The sequence below is a fragment of the Pelodiscus sinensis genome, chromosome 11 (genome assembly GCF_049634645.1).
Source record: "Pelodiscus sinensis isolate JC-2024 chromosome 11, ASM4963464v1, whole genome shotgun sequence".
Taxonomy (NCBI): domain Eukaryota; kingdom Metazoa; phylum Chordata; order Testudines; family Trionychidae; genus Pelodiscus; species Pelodiscus sinensis.
Genome location: NC_134721.1, coordinates 4,938,940 through 4,958,743, shown reverse-complemented (window position 1 = coordinate 4,958,743; position 19,804 = coordinate 4,938,940). Strand labels below are relative to the sequence as shown.

The window sequence follows — 19,804 nt, the reverse complement described above, 5'->3', positions numbered from 1 at the left end:
CAATCTGATCTTGACCAACCAACCATCTGCGTTTTAGCACCATAAGCGCCAGGAATGGAATCATACTGAGAGTGTTTTCTTTCCTAGTGCTCGGTGACTTGTGGCATTGGGGTGATGCACCGGTCGGTGCAATGCCTAACCAACGATGACCAGGCTAGCGCTTTGTGCCATGCCGAGTTAAAGCCCGAAGAGAGGAGGACATGTCACAACATCCATGACTGTGAGTCTATGGATTGAGGCTTTCCGTTCAGTCTCTTGACTTTAGGCCATGAGTCCCGGGCATTTCCCACGCCAGGCCCTTGATTTCCCTGGAACAATTCATAGCCTTAAAGTTAAACATGGGTGAGGCTGTTTCACTGGGTCTGGGCACCAGCGCTCCCACAAGGCATGCGACCTCCAGTGGCTTCTCAAATACAGGTTGGACCTCGCTAGTCTAGCACCCTTGGGACCTGACTGGTCCTGGACAAGAGATTTTGCCAGACCAGGGCAGGTCAATTCTGGCCCCTCTTCTGCTGGCTACACCCTCTGCCCTGCCATCTCTCCGGGCTTCCCAGCTCCTGACCCACCTTGCTCCCGCAGCCCAGCTGAGCCACTTGGGGTGGGACTTCCTGGCTCCCACCCTCTTTCCTCCCCGAGCAGCATGGCAACTTCCCAACTTTCAGATCCCCCCCCCCCCCCAGTCAGCCCAGCTGGGCTGTGCGCTGGGCTCCAGCCCCACCCCAGCCCCCGCATCGGACCAGGCTCCTGGGCCCTCCCTCCCCCAAAGCACAGCAGGGCTCTCTGATCTTGGAACATCCATGGTCGTGCTGGGCCACAGATATTGCCAGCCCTGAGTGCCCCGGTTTACAGAGGCACGACCTGTACAACTCTTTCGGTGTCGTTTCAGGTGAGTTACCAAGCAGCTGCCAAGAGGTTCAGAGACTCAAAGGCGTGATGGAAGATGGTGAATATTACCTTAAAGTTCAAGGAAGGATATTAAAGGTGTGTTTTGACAGTTTGTTGCACTTCTCTGGAAGCTGCAAGGTTATCTTGTGTGTGGCTCTTCACTTCCACCGTGGCATTTCTCACCGTCCATTTTCTAGAGATGTGCTTTTTGCCGAAAGTGTCTGACAGAATGACGTTCTCTTGCACTCTCAGATATACTGTGCCGGGATGCAGACGGAAAGCCCCAAAGAGTATGTGAGTCTTGTCAGTGGGGATGCAGAGAATTTCTCTGAAGTGTATGGCTACAGGTAAGCAATCTCTTGACTTGGGGCTTCATGCTGCTTTGTTTTCCATGGCATTATTTTCCTGTCACGAGTAGAAAGGGTTTTCTTTTGATTTAGATTACATAACCCGACCGAATGTCCGTATAACGGGAGCAGACGAGAAGACTGCCAGTGCAGAAAAGATTACACAGCAGCTGGATTTTCTTCCTTCAGCAAAGTCAGGCTGGACCTGAGTGTTATGCAGATAATAAGTGAGTAAAAAACAGGGCCTTTTTTAACCCAGATGGAACTGTAACTACACGCCAAGAGAGGGAGTTTAGTGAGCAATGCTCTTGGGCTGTCCTGTATAAGACCTCCTCTCGTTTTATACCCGATCATTGAAATGTAGAGCTCCTCAGATCTTTCCCCTAAAGCCGCTTAAGTGCACTAGGAATGATAAACTCCATTTCCCTTCAAACAGGGAATAACACGGAATAATGACTGGTTTCTCATTCCTTTGAATGATCCCTTACCTTGCTGTGAACTCAGCTGGGTTTGTGTGTTGCTTGGTTTTTATTGTGTGCGAAATTGGAATCAAATGGAAAATAGAACCCCGGAGAGCCTGGCCCTGCCTGCGTACATCTCTCTCTCTTTCTCACTCACCCACACCCACCCACACACACTTTGTCTCACTCCCACCCCCCCACACACTCACACACTCTCTCTTACTCATATACACACATTCACACAATCTCTCTCTCACATACACACACACTCTCCCTCACACCCTCACTCACATACTCACACCCTCACTCACACACACACACACACACACACACACACACACACACATACACTCTCTCTCTGACACACACACACTCACACACTCACCCATCCACCCACTCTCTCTCTTTCACTCACTCACACACACACACACAAACACACATACAAACACACATACACTCTCTCTCTCAGACACACACACACACACACTCTCACACTCACCCATCCACCCACTCTCTCTCTTTCACTCACTCTCACACACACTCCCTCTCACATACACACACACTCACAGTCTCTATCTTCACGCACACAGGCACGCACACTTTCACTCACACACATACACTCTCTCACCCACACAGACACACTCACACACTATCTCACACCCACCACACACACGCACTCTCTCTCTTTCCCACACACACACCCCACCCCATTAGTGCAATTGCAGGATACAGCTCCAATGCATGGAACATTCCAGTAAAGAACTGCCACTAATGCAGTCAGGTCTGAACTCTGCGCTCTTTAAGGGCCGGATCCAATGGCCATTGAAGTCAATGGGAGTCTTTCCCTCGACTTCTGCAGGCAGTGCACCGAACCCTTGGGAACATGGCAATGGGAACAGGGCGAGACGTTCAGCTATCCCATAGAAATCCTGACCCTGCCACGCCCATTGAGGCTGGGTGAGCTCGGGGTGCATGTCTGACGGCCTGTCGAGACTGACTCCAAGAGGGGCCTGACACATCGAATTTGCTAGGTGTCAGTTCTGAGTGAATAAGTGAAAAATACAAGCTATCATTACTACTGGCGTTGAGGTGGTAAGGAGTGCAGATGCTTTAAACCGCTAGATAAAACCAAGCTCTTGGGAGTGCTGTCACTTCCTTTTCAAATCTCGAAGCACCTGCCACGTGAGCTATAGAAACTGGAAGGTTCCGATTTGCAAAGGCTCATAAAGGAATGAGATATCCAAACCCCACTGAAACAGAAAAGGAAATGCTCATTTAATCTCCATGGACTCCTCTGACAATCCCAGTTTGATAGCGGTTCGTTATTCGAAATCAATCAACTGGTATTTTTTTGCTAAGGCCATCTAACTTTGAAACGGCAGTTTTGTTCTGTTCCAGTACCACTTTTCGTTTAAGGGAGAATACGTGCACTGGATGTTCATGTGTTCTTTTCTATTACCGGTGGATTCAGCTTACTGGGAAAATTTGCGCTCTGAGAATATAACCCAAATCATTATCTCTGTGCGTGTTGTTTCTACACAGTCAAATTCACCCAGGTACTTGCACAACTTTCAGTAGATGAAGGACTGCCATTCAGCAGAGGTGTGGTGTTTTTAAGCATCTTGCTGAACTAAGGTTTTACTGCTGCAAAGCCAAAAGAAGAGATTTTGCTGAGCTCACCAGATTAATATATAAAAGCAAATTGCCCAAACGTACTTCTTAGCAGATAACGTGTTCAAATTTCTCTTTCCTCCCTCCCCCTGCTGTCTGCCCTGTCTGTGCTGTTCACCAAATAATTTTCTCAGCAACTGATTTACAGTTTGCACGGACACATGATGGACGACCTGTTCCTTATGCCACTGCGGGGGACTGCTATAGTGCGGCCAAATGCCCTCAGGTATTTGACAATTACATTTCTTAGGAGCTAGTTCCATTTGTTATGTTCAGACTTCATATTAATTCCTCTTGATCGCATCTGCCCGACTCCAACAACTGTCACATTCTCATCTCAGCGGTCTGAAACTTTCTTTTGTCTGTACAAGTTGTACTTTCTGGGCTGCAGACGGCCATTGGGTTAGTGGGAGACAAGCAGCGGGGTTTGAAGAGAGACATTCCACAATGCCAAGCCTGAGTTGACTGCCCAGCAGGGAGGTTGGGGGGGAAAGGGCAGAGAATTGACAAGAAAGGGGAAACAAGGGTGAAAAAAGGATTGGGAAGGTTTGCACCAGCAGGATCAATCTAGGTTAGATGCTTATCTGGCCCTAGGACTACCTTGCTTTCTTTATTGCATGTATCCTCACAGCACTCCTGTGAGATAAGGCAGTACTATAGCCCCCATTTCTCAGATGGGGCACAAAGAGACTAAGGGCTTGTCTTCACTGAGCCAGGGATCAAGGTTACTGTGACTGATCCACCGGTGTTTGATTTATCTTGTCTGAGTAGACGCGATAAATCAAACTCCAACCGCTCTCCCATTGACTCTTGTACTTCACCAGGGCGAGAAGAGTTACCAGCGGCGACGGAAAAGCAGCCCTTGCTGACCTTACTGCACACAAGTCGCTGCAGTGATTACATAGACTTCAGCCACTTTGGTGTAGCTGAAGTCGTGTAGATTAGATCGCCGGGGTGGTTACTGAAGACAAAGCCTTGATGACTTGCCCAGGAAGTCTGGCAAAGCAGGGAATTGAACCTTGCACTCTCAAATCCTTAGCCAGCACCTCAACCTATTTTTTTGTTAAGCTCAGTAACTAGCTCAATGGTTGTCGATCTGTTGTGGTTTTTTTGTGGACCCGTAAAATGTTTTGGATGAAGGTGTGGACCCCTTTAGAAACCTTAGACCTGGTCTGTGGACCTGTAGGAGTGCGCAGACCACAGGTTGAAACCACTGCTCTCTGGTAATGACACCCTTTTGTGGACCCCTGAGATGTAATCTGTGGGGCCCCAGGGGTACCACAGGCTGTAGGTTGAAACTGGCTGTAGTAGGCAGTCAGAAATGTGCAATGTAGCTGATGTGTAGGGGTAGGTGGAGCAGAAGATCTTGATTCATCAGCCTAGCAGTGCTGCTTCCCTCTGTTAGAATGGCTGAGGGTACACAGGCTGAATGTACAGGAGGACAAGGGAAGAGACAAGCCAGGAGTCCCGAGGGACTTCTGCACTAGTGGGAGAGATGCAGAGGGGTGGCACTGAAGGAGCGGCTGGCAGACAAGGAAGACCAAGGTAGGACAGCATGGAGGGAAAGGAAAAGTTTACACAAAGGACCCCACCAGCCAAGAAGGAAGCAGCCAAAGAGGAGAGGTCCAGGAGAAGGAAGTCAGGCGAGTTGGAAGAAGGTGCATGCACTTGAGAAGCCTAAAGGCAGAATGAAGGATGGAGAAGGGCATGTCCTTGGGCTTGCAGGAGGGTTTCCGGAGGACGGAGGGAATGTGGCGTATCTGAAGGCTACAGGGACTGGGAAGAGAGGCTGGAAAAGGAAAATTCAGAGTTGGAAGGAAATGAGGATTTCGGAGAGAGCAGCGTGAGAGACACCTTCCTAGAGCTCAGGGTGGAGGAGGAGACGGTGCTGGGCAGGCGTAGGAAGGGAAGGATTGAGGCCAGCCAGAGGCGGTGGGGAGAGTTCTCCTCAGAGAACGCCGTTGTTCCTACAGAGAATGCAAGCCCGAGGAAGGTGAGAGGCAGAGAGGAGCTAGCAGGGGCTGTGGACACAGGTGCAGCCAGTAAGCAGTAGAGCTGGTTGGCCAGGAAGATGGTGGCGCTGACGGCAGAATCAATCCATCTACTGAAGTCTTTGTGGTCTTCCGGTCTCCTCTGCGAGAGACCGGTCAGCTGGTGCTGGGGCACACACAGGAGAGGGGCGCGAAGGGATCTATGGAGGTGTGTGTGCAGCCTGCAGAGGACAGAGAGGAAAGGTCAGGCCCAATGTGCTGGAGAAGTTCGCTTGTGACCCAAAGACCCATTTGGAAATGCTGCAGCATGCAGGGGCGCTGGAATACAGGGCACCAGGCCCCTTTCTACCAAACGACAAGGAGAAGAGGATGAGGGGTGGGATCTTAGGAGGGAGCAGAGGGGCAAAGGCAGGACCTCAGGAGAAGGGCCATGCAGGGGCAGGCCCTCCTTTCGGGCACTGGTGTCCCCCCCCCACACTTTTAGGGACCTGCTGCTGCTCCTGCTAGCATGTGGTTGTTTCACCCTGACACATGGCATGAGATATACTGTATTAAAATACAGGGTGTCCGTAGAAAGCTAATGTGCATTGTTACAGGTGCCTCATTTAACCTCCTCGGTTTAATCAGCTTCCAGCACCGCCAGCTTATAATACTATTGAATGCTGACGTAAGAGTAATGTGTGATTGGTAAAAACTTGTTTCTGGATTTTAGTCCTAGCATGAGGGTCTGAGAGCAAGGGTGTGTGAGTCAGGAGTCCAGCAAGCTGACAGCGGATGAGAGGTCCCTCAATTTTCTGGCCCTCTCAGTTTTGGAGCTGATGTCTCTCTACAGCACCATGTCTCAGGGACTGACTTGTTACCTCAGGAATGTTGATTTTCCACCACCCAAGTAAATAGTTGGTATTTAATTGGAGCATCACATTCCCAAGGTAGCATGTGCTTTGAGCAACCGCCTACCTTTTCCTAACAGAGCAGCCATCTTGGACTCCAGGTCAGGGATGAAATTACAACCTTCAGATTCGCAGACTTGTGTCAGGTGGAAAAGGATATTTCAAAGCTCAAAGTCAAGTGCTAATGGGAAGTATGCATGGGCATCAAGTGCAGACGTGCCTCTTAATTTTGTGAGCATTTTTGGCTTCTGGAAAAAAGAGGAGTTAAGTGAAGGACATGTTGAAAAGCCAAACAAAACCAAGTTTTGATTTTTACTGGGGCGAGGAAGTTAGGACAAAATAGGAATACGGATGCCCTCTGCAGGTGAGAAAGGAGGGGGGGAAAAGCCATGAAGGGAAGCTGAGTTGGATTTAATTCTGTTCGGTCATCCAGAAGCTGATGAGAAGGCCAAGAATGCCCTCCGCTGGCAAATGGTGGAAAAGCAGCCCTCTCCTCCAAAGGCCCGAATGAAAAGAAAGTCTTAATCTAAATCCTGCTGTGATTTGTACAATGTGTGCTAATCACTCTCAGGGCTTGGGAAAATTGAAAACATGACACCGTGGCATGTTGTTATGGAAAGGGGCTTGCGACAGTGAAGAATAACACAACTTAAATATGACTCTGGGGTTATACAGGGTCTGCAGTTCCTTGCGCATCCTTCTCACAGCACATCTTGACTGAGCCATTACGGAGGGTACATCTTTGTGACAATCAATTTGTTTTTATGTTTTAGGGTCACTTTAGCATTGACCTGTACGGAACAGGCCTTTCACTGACAGAAACAGCAAAATGGATCTCGCAAGGGAATTATGCGGTGTCGGAAATTCAAAAATCCCTAGTAAGAGAATAACTATATTAACTCTAAATTTGCTTATACGTGCTAATGTGAGGTACCAAATTGCTATGTGCTGTATTATAAGAACATAAGAACGGCCATACTGGGTCAGGCCAAAGGTCCATCCAGCCCAGTGTCCTCTCTTCCGACAGTGGCCAATACCAGGTACCCCAGAGGGAGGGAACACAACAGGTAATCCTCGCGTGATCCTTCTCCTGTCACCCACCTCCAGAGAAACAGAGGCTAGGGACACCATTCCTACCCATCCTGGCTAATAGCCATTGATGGACCTAACCTCCATGAATCTATCTAGCTCTTTTTTGAATCCTATTAAAGACCTGGTCTTCACAACATCCTCTGACAAGGAGTTCCACAGGTTGACTGTGCACTGAGTGAAGAAAAACTTCCTTTGGTTGGTTTTAAACTTGCTACCTATTAATTTCATTTGGTGATCCCTAAGGGTATGTTTACAGTAGCTCGTTAGTTCGAGCTAGGTAGGGTAATTAGCGCAAGCGGAGTTGCAAATGAAGCCCGGGATTTAAATACCCCGGGCTTCATTTGCATGTTCCGGGGCGCTGCCATTTTTAAATCCCCCTTAGTCGGAACTCCGTGCCCGCGGCTACACGTGGCATGGAGTAGGTAGTTTGAATTAAAGATCCTAATTTGAACTACTGTTACTCCTCATTCCACGAGGAGTAATGGTAGTTCAAATTAGGATCTCTAATTCAAACTACCTACTCCATGCCGTGTGTAGCCGCGGGCACGGAGTTCAGACTAAGGAGGTTTTAAAAATGGCGGCTCCCGGGAACATGCAAATGAAGCCTGGGATATTTAAATCCCGGGCTTCATTTGCAACTCTGCTTGCGCTAATTACCCTACCTAGCTCGAACTAACGAGCTAGTGTAGACGTACCCTAGTTCTTATATTGTGGGACTAAGTAAATAACTTTTCCTTATTCACTTTTTCCACACCAGACATAATTTTATAGATCTCTGTCATATCCCCCCTTAGTCTCCCCTTTTCTAAACTGAAAAATCCAAGTCTATTTAATCTCTCTTCATATGGGACCCATTTCAAACCCCTAATCATTTTTGTTGCTCTTTTCTGCCCTTTTCTGATTATCTTACAGAGTATCATTCTTCTAACAACATACCATCATGAAATCTAACGTAAGGCATTAGATGTGTGAAGGATAGCCCATATCTCTGTGTGTGTGTGTGTGTGTGTGTGTGTGTGTGTTGGAACAGGACAGGTGTAGTAAATTTAACTTCATCTGAATTACTGCACTTAATTGATTGCTCGGTTTAACCATGAAGCTAAGGACACTGAGCACCATGGGGCAGAGACGTCTTTAATTAGTTTCTGAACCCTTCAGCAGGGGGCCTGTGCCAGACTGGATACAGAACCAGGCCCACAGTCTGTGTCCCTGACTTGGGGAAAGTTCTTGCTGGGAGCTTCCCTTGAGTAACGGCTACAAAATTGGACCTCATAGGCCTTTTTTATCCATAACTTCTAATTGCATGAGCAAGAGCAACTAGTAAATCCAGGAATGAGGGTGTCGCTGTTATTATTTGCTTGCAGAAGCTTTGCAAGTCTCCAGACAGGAATCTGAACCCCATTACACTAAGTACTGCACTTTATCTATCTATCTATCTGTCTCTCTCTCTCTCTCTCTCTCTCTCTCTCTCTCTCTTAAGAGATTTGTGTGTCTGTCTGAGAGTCCAAATGCTCAAGAACTCCTCCTAAACGGTAGGCGCTGGGGTAGGGGCCCACCAAATTCGGTGCGCAGCTTCCTCTTTTCTTAAGTGAGAGCAAGGTCAGGGTTTGGTTGTGCCAGGAAAACAGGATGTGCCTGGAATTTGATAGTTTTCCATACCGTGGAAAGGGGGGGCGGGATAGGAGAGATGCCAGCGTTACTCTCACCTCGGGGGGCAGCGAGAGAAGGAGAGAGTCTGTTGCTGGTAAGTGACCTCCCTGATTCAAACCCCAACCTCCCCTAACCCCCAGCCCCACCGCTGCCCCCGCAGAAGCAAAACCAGGGCCGGCCGGCCCAGCCCCGGCCGCCCCCACAGAACCCAACTGTGCCCTCCCCGCCACATCTGGGCCCAGGGAGCACCTGCAGGAGAGGCCTGCGTGGCCCTAACCTGGCCCTAAACTAGGTCCCCTCCCCCAACCCTGGGAACCCCATCACTTTCAGGCATGAAGGGGGTCCCCCCCAACCCTCAGCTTTGGTCCCTCTCCCCAAACTCCAGGCTCGCCCCCTCCCCCACATTCTTGAGCCATCCCCTGCCAGCGCCAGGCTAGCCCAGGGCGAGCCAGCGAGAGGCCTGTCCGGTTCCCCCCCAGGCCGGATCCTGGCAACACCAGGTCAAGTCTGCTGGTCTGTGTATATAAAAGAACGTTTCCTGCGGGACGACGGAGTGACATCATCACGTCCCTGTGCATCCCCAGGAGCCCTGACCACGTGACCGCTTCCCCCCTGGAGCAGCAACCCCCTCCCTCTGGGCCCGCCCCCAGCCTGCCCAGCCCACGCCCCTGCCTTGTGGCTTGGCTCAGCCGCGCTCTCCCGGGCCCGCCGCGAGCTGGGCAGGTCTTGCTCCGTGGCCGCTTCCCCAGCTCTCGGGAGTGGCCGCTCTGTGCGCCAGGCTCCATGGGCTTGCCGCCGAGCAAAGCTGCCCCACGAGGCCCGTGCAGGAAGGCTGGGCTGGGGGCAGGTTGTGGCTCCCACAGGGGTGGCCAGGGCTGTGCTGCCCGGCCAGGTGATGCTCCTGGGTGGGAGGGGGCAGAGGGTGTGCAGGGAGAGAGGAAGGGGGATAGGGTGTATGTGGGGATGGGCAGTTCGGTAAGGGGGATGGTAGGGATGAGGGAGATATTGAATGGAGGCGGGGGCTGGGCAGTGTGGGGGTGGGGAGGGGTTAGGGAAGGATGGGGCGTAGGAATGGAGGAAGGAGGTGGGGGTAGGGACAGGCAGTGTAGGGTGGGGAATGGGAGGGACTAGGGAGGATGGTGAGTGCAAGAATGGAGGTAGAGGGATCAAACTGAAGTACAGGTTGTGGGGGGGAGGAAGGGAGAGCTGGGGCTGGCCTGGTCTCAGCCCTGCTCAATGGCCGGAGGAGGGGGAGAGCTGGGGCTGGCCCAGCTTGGGCCCTGCTTGGCTCAGCCCCCTCCCCTCCCGGGCAGCTGCGGGAGAGCTGGGCCGACCCCCAGAAGACAGGGAGCGTAAGGAACAGGGGGCACCGCTCCCTATTATACTGTAAAGAAGATTATCCCTGCCCCAAACAGCTGAACTTTTTTGGCTGCTAGAACAGTTAAAGACTTAGTCAGCGTTTGTCCATCTGTGGTCATCGGGGGGAGATATATTAGGGTTAGATGCTGAATTATCCCTGGTAAGGAGCGGATGCTAGTTGTGACAGACGAGGCAATTTCCTGCAGTGTGCTTGGGAAAACCTTCCTGAGTTCAGTTTAAATATATTAAACTAGCAATTAACCAAAACCGGTAAACATCCCCCTTGCTGATTAATCATTCACGTCCCCCTTGGCTTAGCTTAATCACCTGTGGCAACCCACCTGACATAATCCCAGGAGTGCCAATGCCAGAGCAAACTGAAGGAGAGACGAGACGCCAATCAGAGACGAGACGCTGTTTGCTACAGTCACAACAATAGCATGCCATGCCGTTCTGAAAGTTTGCACATAAGTGCCCTCTGCAGGCCTCCACTGCTCTCCAGTCCAGTTTTCAGCTCATGTCGGGCTCAGTTCCCCTCGGAAGAATGTCTGTGGAAACGACAAAGGGGAGCATGCTGCTCTGTATAAGGATGTTCAATTTAGATTCATCAACCAATCAAACAGTCGATGCAATTTGCATCGACTATTCCATTAGTCGATAAGGGCAACTCTCCCTTTGAAATGTGGCAACAGCCCTGTCAGCTCTTGCTACACTTCAAAGACAGAAGCACCACCAGTACCCCGCTATGTCCCCCCACACACAGAGACAGTGCTGGGGGGAACCAGCTTTTAAGCTGACTCCCCCCAGCTCTGGGTCCTGCTCCCCTCCTTGTTGCCTCTTTCTGATAGAGGCAGCAAGGTGGGGGCAGGGAGCAATTAGTTGAGTCACTTACATCCCTAACTCCTTATACAATAAGAGGAGGATTAAAGCTGTTATACTGTAGATCCATTGAATCTGATGAGGCTACTTGTGTTAACTGAGATCAGACTCGGGCCTCAGGTCTTCTCGTTCTCATAGGTCTTTCACCATATACCAGTGGTCTACAGTAGCTACAAGCAACAGAGGCTAGTGAGTAGGCCATATGAGGGGCCCTCGTTCATGCTTGGGAGGATTGGGTCATAATTCAAAATGATCTGGACAAATTGGAGAAATGGTCTGAGGTAAACAGGGTGAAGTTTAATACGGACAAATGCAAAGTGCTCCACTTAGAAGGAACAATCAGTTTCACACATACAAAATGGAAAGCGGCTGTCTAGGAAGGAGTATGGCAGAAAGGGATCTACGGGTTATAGTGGACCTCAAGCTGAATATGAGTCAACCGCGTGACGCTGTTGCAAAACAAGCAAACATGATTCTCGGATGCAATAACAGGTGTGTTGTGAGCAAGACACGAGAAGTCATTCTTCCGCTCAACACTGCATGGATTAGGCCTCAGTTGGAGTATTGTGTCCAGTTCTGAGCACCACATTTCAAGAAAGATGTGGAGAAATTGGAGAAGGTCCAGAGAAGAGCAACAAGAATGATTAAAGGTCTAGAGAACAGGAGCTATGAGGGAAGACGGAAAGAACTGGGCTTGTTTAGTTTGGAAAAGAGAAGATTGAGGGGGGACATGATAGCGGTTTTCAGGTGTCTAAAAGGGTGTCACAAGGAAGAGGGAGAAAACTTGTTCTTCCTGGCCTCAGATGATAAGACAAGAAGCAATGGGCTTAAACTGCAGCAAAGGAGGTTTAGGTTGGATATTAGGAAAAAAGTTCCTCACTATCAGGGTGGTGAAACACTGGAATAAATTGCCCAGGAAGGTTATGGAATCTCCATCCCTGGAGATATTTAAGAGCAGGTTAGATAAATGTCTATCAGGGATGGTCTAGACAGAATTTGGTCCTGCCATGAGGGCAGGGGACTGGACTCAATGACCTCTCGAGGTCCCTTCCAGTCCTAGGATTCTATGATTCTGTGATCTCAGTGGGCAGCAAGATTGTTGTAACCAACACAGCCTCCCGGGATAGGGGAGTTTTACTCATTGCCCTTTTACAGAATGTGCGGGGTGGGGGCGCCAAGGGAACCATAGCAGCGCTTTGATTGCATGCAGAGGGAGCGCTCGGTTCTCACAGTCAATGCCTATGCGGAGGGAAGCCAGGCTGCCCCTTACTGGTCTACAGTGTGTAACGGATGGAGAGGGATGTGGGAATGTGGGGAAATGGCAGCCAGCTCTAGAGAACTCCGCATTCCCATATCATCGCTTTCCATCACATAAGTATGGTCAGACTGGGTCAGATACCCCAGAGGGAGTGAACAGAACAGGGAACCGTCAAGTAATCCCTCCCCTAAGCCTCTGACAAGTCACCGAGTCACACTGGACTGCAGAGCCACACTTGGCTTTTCCGCTTCAAATAAATATCAGTAGTATCGGCAAATGTTTTTCCCCATCCTTCACGTGCTCAGTAACATCGGAGGTGCAGTTTCTTTCCAACTCTCCTCTTTCTCCTGTCTGATCCTGGGTTCCTATCCAGAGAGCAGAGTAATTCATGTATAAGAATGTTCCCTCTGTGGGGGCAAGTTGGAGAAAACCTAGACCTAGAGGACTTCCCAACCAACCCTCTTCTCCTTGTGTGTCATTTCATTTGTCAGCTCACAAATACTCCTGCATTCAGAGAGGCCAGTGTCTGGCCCATGAGCCGTACATGGAATTACATTTGCATCAAAGGGAAAAAAAAAAGCTGTTAATGTATAAATCTTCATAGATTTTGGGGAAGAATTTCCCCCCTTCCAATACACTTTTCAGGTCTATTATTAAAATGCCCACAGACTTGGGTACAGGAGGCCCCTAAGTTGCAACCGCCCGAGAACCAACCCCCCCGCACTTCCAACCATTTTTCTAAATGTGGAAGGGCCAGAAATCCCGATTTATGTCCTTGGCCCACATTTATGACAGCGCATGACTCCTATCGTAAATGCGGGTTCAAGTTACGACACCACCCGACTTGCAACGCTTCCCCCGGAACCAATTGTATTGCAAAGCAGGGGTCTCCTGTATCTGGCAGTGGCAGCATTTGGTTTTCCTTGTGTAACATGGTGGAGACCTCATTTCTGATTTTTTTTTTTTTTTCCTCCCACAGGATGGTACCAAAGTCATAGGGAAATGTGGTGGTTACTGTGGGAAGTGCACTCCATCATCTGGAACTGGCCTCGAGGTTCAAGTGTTGTAGCAATGGTAGGTCCCCGTTGTTTCAGCGCAAAGGAAAACTGTTCCAGGAGTTGATTGCTAAAGAAAAATCTTTGAGTCCTTTTTTCAAACCTGATCTAGGCATTTAGAATTCCGCCTTGGGACTTTGGCATTTTTTAAAATGTTTCCCTGTCTCCTTTGAAAATGGGACTTGGACTTTGGGTTTCTGAGTCACTTTAGGAGCCTTTTGAAAATGTTACCAGTATTTAAACTTCACTGGTGTTAAAATGTGACTTGTATGTAATAGCTTTAATTCTAAAGGGCTTATCAAGCAATCCTGTACATTCATATGGCTTCACAGATCCTCGGCCTTTGGGATGGAGAAGTCTGCCAGATGGCATGTACAACACAAGGCAGGGGATTGCTTGATGGCCTATGTACCACTTAACAAAAATACCAGAGATCATAGGGACCACATTTTCAGAAAAGGCCCACATGCTAAAAGACATGTTTGTGTGTGGACCTCCATTAATGCCTGTATTTTCAATGGTCGATACACACACTTGCTGACATTACGTGTGCAGAATGAGGTTTTAAACATCTAAATATTCATTTGCACATGCAGCAATTACACCTGGGCTGTGTCTACACTGGGCCACTTATTCTGGAAAAGCAGCCGCTTTTCCGGATTAACATGCCAGCTGTCTACACTGGCCGCTTGCTTTTCCGGAAAAGCAATGACGATCTACTGTAAAATTGTCAGTGTTTTTCCGGAAAAACTATTCTGCTCCCCTTCGGGCAAAAGTTCTTTTCCGTAAAAACTGTTCCGGAAAAGGGCCAGTGTAGACAGCACAGTAGTCTTTTCCGCAAAAAAGCCCCGATCGCAAAAATGACATTGGGACTTTTTTCCGGAAAAGCGCGTCTACATTGGCCATGGACGCTTTTCCGGAAAAAGTGCTTTTCCATAAAAGCATCCTGCCAATGTAGACTCGCTTTTTCTGGAAATACTTATAACGGAAAACTGTTCCGTTTTAAGCATTTCCGGAAAAGGGTGCCAGTGTAGACGTAGCCGAGATGGGTTGATTTTCTCAGAAGCACAAATAGCTGTGTTCCACCCATTCTCAGCTGGGGTGTGGCCCCTTAGATCATAGCCAGCTGGAGTAAATTAGAACCACTGCTCTAACTTATACTAGGCCGTCAGCCTGAAGTAGCTGCAATTTGAGAATCAAGGATCCAGTTACATTTAAGGTTGTGTCTTCTTGATGGCTTCCCCCACCCTGTGATGAGCGGATCGCAGCGTAACCGCTTGTTTCTGCACCATTACACTTCATGGAAATTGGCTGAGTTACTTGAACTGGGAGCCGGGGAAAGCTCAGGGAAACAGCAAGACTGAGTGTACCTACAGAACTGTCATTGTCCAACTGAAAGAAGTAAAGAAACATGTTTCCTCTGCTCTTTTCACCTCTTGCAACCTTAGCTGCTGCCTGTCACCATAGCAGGTGTATTATTTTCAGATGGATATTGGATTTTGGAGTTGGTGTTCCCAAGCTGTTCTGGCTGCAAGTCCTTTTCTGACAGGAGAAGTCAATGTTTCGAAAGCCAGGACAATAATTTTACTAACCCATGCAACTCGTTTGTATGTTTCAGATTTTCTGGGCAAGCCAGGAGATGAGATGGATGAAGGATATTGTTGCAATACCTCTGCCTTCTACTTTTGTACTTGTTTGTGTGCGCGCGCGTGTGTGTATATAGATTGTATATTCTTAATGATGTAAAGTATAATATTTATGGCTGGAATTATTTATTTTGATTTAATATTTTTGTACGTAAAATGTTTATATTAAGGCTGCTTTTCTTGTGTTTTGTGTTAAATCTTGCAGTCAAACCACTGCATTTTACGTACTCTACATTATATGTAGCATTATGACAAAAGTGATACTTCATTGTCACTGTACTCAATTGTTTACTTTCAAATCAGTAATGTTTTCTTCTTGTTACAGGCTGCTTTGGCCTTTCAAGGTGCTACACAATTTGCAGAGGGGTATTTTTGGCATTTCAGTACAATCTTTTTATAAGCAAATAGAGCAGATTTGTTTTGTCTTTTATGTTTTTACTTATTGGGCAGACAGCACTAAGGGAACAAATGAAAAATCAATACAGTGGTTTGCTGTATTATCAGTCATTATCTTTTAAGTATAGTTTTAATTTCATATGACCTCTGTGGCCAGCGCGAACAATCGCTGGTTTGGTGCTACCACTATATATTTATTAATTCTCCATAGCTTTAAATAGTTCAATCCAGTACTACTATAGATAAAGAGGGGAAATCAATGGATGAACCCGTTAAGATAAAGATCTAACCCAAACTTAGGATCTCTCTGCTAATGCGTCCAAAACTTGAAACCCCTTTTTAAGGCTCCCAAAACCTCGATTGTATTTTTAAAATTAATATATTCTAATAGCATCTTCTGCCGCACTTCCTGGTTCCGGTAGGAAATGAGGAGTTGAATTTGTCCAGAACAGTCTGATTGGGCCATATGTTCCCATGGTGTGTAGGCTGAAAAGCAGAGCAAAATCTGCCTCAAAATCATGAAAAAAATCAGGCTCGTCTACTTTGCATTATGCTCCGGCCACCTTGAGCCATCTAGCTTCTAGAGTTCATTTTGAGAGTGGGGTCTATGGAAATGCGGGAACAACCAGGACTCATTGGAAAAACACCCTAATTGATGTCAGTTACTGCTCTAGGCTGCAGTAACTCAGTATCAGCAGACATCTGCAATGCGTCAGTGGATTTCTATACACACAGGGCCAGCTACAAACAAAAGGGCAGGAGAAAGCTTCATCTCTGACGTCCGAGGCGTTTCAGTCAGATCACTTAGTACTGTACTTGCAAACACTTGGCCCCTCTTACCCACACTGGTTAGGGTGTATTAGCCCTGATCTCCACTAGGGCTTTAGTTTGAAATAACCCCCTTCGGTCGAATGAATAAGTGGTGCCTCCACACTACCAAGCCTGATGTTTCAAAATAACGGGCTGTTTATTTCGTAATCTGGACTCCTGCTTTTCTTGAGGAATAAATGCTCATTTCGAAATAGCGGTTGTGTGGATGCTCCAGTGCTGCTATTTAAAAATAACGACTCCACAGAGTCATTCAAACTAATTACTCCCCAGTGCTTCCTGGGGTTCTAAGTCTAACTAGCGTGTCCCCATTAACGGAGCCTGCCGAGGACTGATTTCGAGGCTTCCTCGTAGTGAGGACACGCTAGTTCGATTTTGTTATTTCGGGAGTTATTAAATCAATTTTAGTTCTTTCAAAACAGTTTCCTAGTGTAGACATGCCCTTCGTGCATTGCTTTGCTCTTCCCCAGCAAGGCATCCATGCACAATTGATTCTGTTACCAGCAATGGGCAACCTTGGCTCGTGTGTGGGCTGCATGAGTGGCCCTCCATCTCAGTGGCTGCAAGATTGTTGTAACCAAGACCATCTCCCAGGCTAGAGTAGTTTTGCTCACTGCACTTGGGTACCTAGAATTTCCGGGCTGTGCCGATGGAACCGTAGCAGCGCTCTGATTGGATGCAGAGGGAGCACATGGCTTTTACAGTCAACGTTGTGTGCAATCAGCACTCACCTCCCTTCACGTGCCCCTGCTGTACGTGTGTGTCACTGTAGTAACGCTGGTACGAAAAAACCAAGCCGGACAGCACCCGGCAGAATCTAGCAACCCTGTGCATGAGCAACGGTAAAGAAAATGTCTTGCTGGCCGCATGTACAATCCTGATGGGCTGCATGTGGCCCTCGGGCCACAGGCTGCCCACCTCTGCCGTAGTCCTTGTTCAAGAATAGCACCCACGAGGGTCAATGTGCGACTGAGCAAGGACTGCAGAAGTGGTCTTTGTCTGTATGTCGCCCTCCTTGCTGTCTATTAGACCATCTATTCCAGAGGTGAGCAATAATTTTTGCCCGGGGGGGGCACTTCAAAAATTTTTGAAGTAGCCCCGGGCCACCCCGGAAGGGGCAGGGACTACACAGGAAGGGGCGGGGCCTAATCAGGAAGGGGCAGGGCTATGCCACCCCCAGACCATAATTGGTTGGGGATCCCCTTTGCCCACCCCTGATCTACTTGGAACTCTGCAGTATGCCAGCAGCAGTGACTTGGCCAGGCTGTTTTTGTAGAAGACAACTGTGCCCTTTGGTTCTTTACCTGCAGCTTTACTACACATAAGAACATATTGTCCATTCACACTGCATTTTTGGTCTGGAAGCCAGGAACTCTCAGGAACAGTACGGGAGGGAGCCTGTTGTTCGGGGGCTTTCAGCAATGTGAGAAACCAAAGTGTGTCCCAAAGTTTGGATAACTATCTAAACTTTTGGATGGATATATGTACCAAACCCAGCCTCAGATCCTTTTTGAGACCCTGTTTCCTGTATTATACCTCTGCTAACACGAAGGAAAGCAAATTTAAGCCAGTTGTTATAAAACGCTAGTATTGATCAATTACTATCCCAGGCAGGTGTTTGTCTAATCTGTTCATGATCGTATCCACTGATTTGTCATCTGTGCTTCTGCTAGGCAATTACTAGCATCTTTTTTCAGCATTTTAAACTTGGTCTGTTTTGGAATGAAAATTGTCAGCCCAATTTCCAGTGGGGATAAATTGGCTTAGTTCTATTAAAGTCAACAGAGGTATGTAATTTCCACCACTCGGAAAATCTGGCCTTTGTCTCCTTTGTCAAATATTGCCTAGAATGTGTGCTAATGTTTGGCTCCAAAAAAGAAGCTCTATTATCCCATATGTATTTTGTATTTTATATTCCCCCAAGTGGTCGGATAAGGTTATATGACAGACTGATAATTTATCACCAGCCTGGGTTGTATGTTTATGTGTAATGGTAATGAAATGACACCCTCAATATTTTTTGAGAAAATGCCAAAAATACCATTTCAAAGTACATTTTATTGTATTATTGTTCAAAAAGGAGGGGCAGAGGGAAGAGAGAGAGAGAAGCAATGAAATAGCGTTTTTGTGATTGCTACTTGCCATTAAAGCTTCTGTCCTGTGAAGGAAAAGGGAAAATTGCACTATTAACTTAGGAGAAAAAATAATGGTGCTCAATTAATGTGTAGACAGTGCAGGCTGGTTTTATGTTCTGTAATGAAGTGAATGAGTATTTATAAAAAAGAAATAGGATTTAGACCTGAACGCATTCCTTTCTACCATGTAGTGTAATAACCGCTGGCAACAGAGGCAAGAGAAACCTAAAATTATGAAATAAAATGTAAGGGAATTATTGATACTTAATCTTTAGAATCACTGATACATTTAAATATTAGAAAAAAAGGCGAGGACCATTGAGATATTAGTTCTTGTGAAGTCAATATAATTATATTTTTTTGCCGTACCAATGCCATTATTTTTCTAAAAACTGTATTTTCCAAGCACTTTCCTGTACAAAGTTTTTTTTTTCTTTTCCTACCACCAAAATGAAATGAAAAGATCTGTAGCCTATGTGTTTGTGGTTTGTGGGCGGGTTTGGGGGTTTTTTTGTGGGGGGGGGGGAGGGGTTGCCGTCATCTCCTGTGCACTAATACAGAGACAAAATGCTTTTACACAAACGAATAACTCATTGCTGATCAAATGAATCAAGTGTAACATCAAGTGAATGTTACACTAACATCTCTTTTCCCTAGCTTTTGATTGACAGAGTATTTCCATGCAAATGGAGCGATAGAAAAATAGGAGGCATAATACCACAGTAACAAAAGTTTCAGAAGATGGGAATGAGATGGAAGATTATGGGCCATAGCCTCAGCTGGTGGAAAGAGAGGTAGTATCTCCTAAGAGGACCACAATGATTTAAAAATGTCATCAAAAAGGATATAGTATAGGAGGGAGGAGTGGTTTAGGGGTTAAGGCACTTGGATTTGGGAGACCTGAGTTCAAATCCCTACTCTGCCACAGACTTCCCCATGGCACCTTGGGTGAATCATTTAGCTTCTCCATTCCGTAGAGATCCTCCAGCCATACAACGGGAATAACAGCACAGCTTTGCCTTCTAGAGGTATTAGGAGGATCAATCTGATAAGGGCCAGGAAGGGCTCAGCCAGTGGGAGACACACATGAACGCTCTATAGAACTATGAAAAGCTTGATAAATCCTATATATATATATATATAAGGGAGTCTGAACAAAAGATAAAATTGGGTTCGAGACAGGGAGATTTCAAAAGAAAATCCTATAGGCACGTTACCAAGCTATGGTGCACTCCATCTGGAATGCTGTATCTTAGGACTT

The 19,804-nt window shown here is 47.5% G+C and overlaps 1 protein-coding gene across 5 annotated transcripts in view; it reads left to right on the top strand.

Annotated features, from left to right (window-relative positions):
- The window catches only part of ADAMTS9 (ADAM metallopeptidase with thrombospondin type 1 motif 9), a 159,029-nt gene extending 140,016 nt beyond the window's left edge, over nt 1–19,013 (top strand). For 4 of the 5 annotated variants that reach the window (XM_075938511.1, XM_075938510.1, XM_075938509.1 and 1 more), the window contains 8 exons: nt 88–220; nt 887–981; nt 1,138–1,232; nt 1,326–1,459; nt 3,499–3,590; nt 7,019–7,123; nt 13,463–13,557; nt 15,157–19,013. In XM_075938511.1, the coding sequence (XP_075794626.1) occupies nt 88–220; nt 887–981; nt 1,138–1,232; nt 1,326–1,459; nt 3,499–3,590; nt 7,019–7,123; nt 13,463–13,552 (744 nt within the window). In that variant the 3' untranslated portion in view covers nt 13,553–13,557; nt 15,157–19,013. Of the gene's footprint in view, nt 1–87; nt 221–886; nt 982–1,137; nt 1,233–1,325; nt 1,460–3,498; nt 3,591–7,018; nt 7,124–13,462; nt 13,558–15,156 lie in introns of those variants that run through there. The other variant, XR_012906430.1, reaches the window with a different exon arrangement.
- The last annotated feature ends 791 nt before the right edge of the window (nt 19,014–19,804 follow it).